The 3,745-nt window shown below is 34.3% G+C and overlaps 1 protein-coding gene across 1 annotated transcript; it reads left to right on the top strand.

Annotated features, from left to right (window-relative positions):
* The first annotated feature begins 210 nt into the window (after positions 1-210).
* LOC106111610 lies at positions 211-3,739 on the top strand. The gene has a single exon (XM_013293747.1). The coding sequence runs from the start codon at positions 653-655 to the stop codon at positions 1,427-1,429; it is 777 nt and encodes a 258-aa protein (XP_013149201.1). The 5' UTR covers positions 211-652; the 3' UTR covers positions 1,430-3,739.
* The last annotated feature ends 6 nt before the right edge of the window (positions 3,740-3,745 follow it).

Consider the following 3,745-nt stretch of genomic DNA (forward strand, 5'->3'; position numbering starts at 1 on the left):
AATAAGACGATGTATAGATGTTTTTCTTACATCATCATCATCAGCCTTTATCTGCCCACTGTTGGGCATAGGTCTTCCCCAATACCTTCCACAGATTNNNNGAAAATATTAATACAAAAATTATGGCTTCTTAAACTTTCGTGGGATGATCCACTGCCTATCGAAATTATTAAATCGTGGCAAATAATTGCAGACAGCTTACCTTTATTAAGGTTCCGGTTCCGGTTGTCAAAGTGTAAACAGTGTTATATAGCTTGCTCCCGTTTTTAATTACAAAACAAATAGTAAACATTAAACTCCAACACTATATTGCAGTATACTAAGTTTTGGACGCCAAGAGAAACCGTATTATCCACTTTAACATCAAACACACAACGAAAACTTTTAGATAATTGCAAGAAATAGTGCTTCGATTACTTCAGTTAACGGAAAAAAAAAGGAAGAAAGAGCTCATCGACAGTGACTGTGCAAAGTGACGACCTGTCAGCTGTTTAACTGACACTTTCAATTCATTGAGTGAGTAAACATTTGACATTTGATTCGAGCTGCCAACATTATATTAACAAATTCGTTCAGAAACACGTTCGTCAAGTGACAATTGTGAAAACTTATGCGATTCGATTCACGAAGAGTACGAAATTAAAATCGAGTCATGGATACCGGCGGCATGTCAGAGGATATTTTTAAATTATTTCAAATGGTGAAAATTGAACTCGAAAAACAAACAGTAACAATTACGGAGAACGTAACCGCCAATTTAATGCGAGTTATAGACGATAAAATACAACCAATAATTGAAGAAAACAATAGCCTAAAATTCGAAATACAATCATTAAATAGAAAAATAAAATATTTGGAAGACGCAAATAGGAGAAATAATATAATAATTCATGGTATCAAAGAAAGCGAGAGCAATTACAAAGAATTATATGACATCATATGTCTTAATTTACAAAATACAGAAATACACGTGGGTAAATTTGAAATAAACAGATTCCATAGATTAGGACGTAAAGAAGAAGGGAAAGCAAGGCCTATACTCATTGCTTTAACTTCTTACCAAAAGAAAATAGAAATCCTTAAAAACAAATCTAAAATGCCAGAACATATTTACATAACCGAAGATTTATCGAAGGAGACTATAGCGCTGCGTAAAAATTTACAACAACAACTTAAACTAGAAAAAGAAAAAGGCAATGTCGCATATATTAAAAACAATAAAGTTATAATCAAAGAAACAAGAGATAAAGGGAAAAGAAAAAGAGATTTGTCACTATCACCTGCGAATATTCTAACGCCAACTCGTCCCACAGACGTGGCGAAAAACGTATCAGCACCACCAAAATTGCATAAAGTGGATGCATTCGCTTATATGCGAGCCCGATCTCATTCATTGACAGAAAAAGGCGTACAACAACCTAAAGCATAGGAATTATTTGACACCGGACGAGAGAGAATAGCAACTAATATATACAAAACAACAGATATTCCCAAAGAAATCCCCAATACGGCTGGTCACCGAGGGGAGATAGACCAACACCCCTAAAGGCTTGAATTAAAAAGTATTACACATGAAGTAGTATTAAGGACTCATGAACCAAAAAACGTAAACCCTGAAAATACAAAACAAAGACTTAGAAAGAAAATTAATATAGCAACTCTGAACACAAGATCGATGAAATCAGAAGAATCATTAGTAGAATTAGAAAAAGCATTAGAAACTATTAACTGGGATATAATAGGCTTATGTGACGTAAGAAGAGAGAACGAGAAAACAGAAGAACGAGACAAGTATATATTATATCACATTAACAAGAGAACTGGTATATATGGAGTAGGATTCTTAGTTAAAAAATACCTAAAAAACAACATAATTGAATTTAGAGGAATTTCAGACAGAATCGCCATTTTAAATATAAAGCTCCCTGGTTATAAACATCCAACTTCAATAGTACAAATATACGCTCCAACTGAGGTTAGCCATAAAGACGCAAAGGATGAATTTTACAACGAACTCAATCAAATTATGTCGTCCGTTAGTAAAACTGTTGTTGTAATAGGAGATTTTAATAGTAAGGTCGGAAAAAGAACTAAGAATGAAGACAACATACTAGGACCACACTCACGTACAGGAAAGAGAAACGAAAACGGACAAAGATTAATAAATTTCGCACTACAACACAACCTTCGCATTATGAACACTTATTTCAAAAGAAAACACAGCAGAAAGTGGACATGGATATCGCCGGATGGCCGAATTACAAACGAAATAGATTACATTCTAACGAACAAACCAAAAATATTTTCCAAAGTTGACGTTATTAACCAACTTAACTATAATACAGATCACAGAATGCTTCGAGGACAAGTTTACTTAGTAGAGCCACAAATACGCAGAAACATACATCATAACAATAGAACACCATTAATGTTGCCAATCAAGGAAGAAATTTTAGATGAACTGGAGATAAATTTAGAAGCGGTAAATAATGTCATTGATGTTCAAACTAAATACGATTTGCTAGAAAAAGAATTAAAGAAAGTTAACACCAAATGCAAAACAAACAACTCGCAGAAAGACAAAATAGGTTCAGAAGCGAGAAACCTGATAACTCAACGGAAATTTTTATACGAAAACCGAAAACACAACAAAGAAAAGATTGTAGAAATTAGTAAAGAAATCAACCGACAAATTAGAATACATAGACAAGACAGAAGAAACAATACAATAAATCACTACATAGAAAAATCAGGCGGAGTGAAGAAAGCGTTAGATCAATTGAGGGAAAGTAAACAATGGATAAACAGTTTGATACACCACAAAGACAAGAAAAACAAAACAAATAGAAATGAAATATTAGAAGTAGCGACACAATATTACCAAGGTCTATACAATGATGAAAGTACACTTGACAAAAATTATGACCATAACGATAGACACACTAATAGTAATGACCAAATTCCTTATATACTAAAAGAAGAAGTGGATAAGGCTATAAAAACACTAAAAAGAGGTAAAGCACCAGGTCCAGACTGCTTATCCAACGAACTCTTAATCGGAACATCAGATATAATCCTAAATACTGTTACCGATCTATTTAATGAAATTGTGTCCACAGAGTATATACCAAGTCAATGGAGTACGTCAACAATAATACTGCTACACAAAAAAGGCAACAAAGACGATATATCTAATTATAGACCAATCAGTTTAATGTCCAATATGTATAAAATCTTTTCTAAAATAATTTTAAATCGCCTAACAAAGACTCTTGATGAAAACCAGCCTAGAGAGCAAGCAGGATTTCGCAGCGATTTCTCCACAATCGATCACATTCACACCATAAAACAAGTGATAGAGAAATGTAACGAATACGGGATCACCTATTATCTAGCATTTGTGGACTACAACAAAGCGTTCGACTCTCTTAAACACACGTGCATATGGGAAGCGTTAGAAACACAAGGCGTCGAAACTAAATATATACGACTTATAAACAACATATACAAGAACATGAAAGCAAATATCCGAACCGAAAGAGTAGGAGACCAATTCCCCATAAAAAGAGGTGTCAGGCAAGGAGATCCTCTCTCGCCGAAACTATTCTCGGCAGTTCTTGAATCCGTATTTAGGCGTCTAGAGTGGAGAAATTATGGATTGAATGTTAACGGCACGAAACTAAACCATCTGAGATTTGCCGACGATCTCGTTCTAATTTCCGAAGATCCGCAGAGCCTACAAAAG

This window comes from Papilio polytes, unplaced genomic scaffold, assembly GCF_000836215.1.
Source record: "Papilio polytes unplaced genomic scaffold, Ppol_1.0 DF824382.1, whole genome shotgun sequence".
Classification (NCBI taxonomy): Eukaryota; Metazoa; Arthropoda; class Insecta; order Lepidoptera; family Papilionidae; genus Papilio; species Papilio polytes.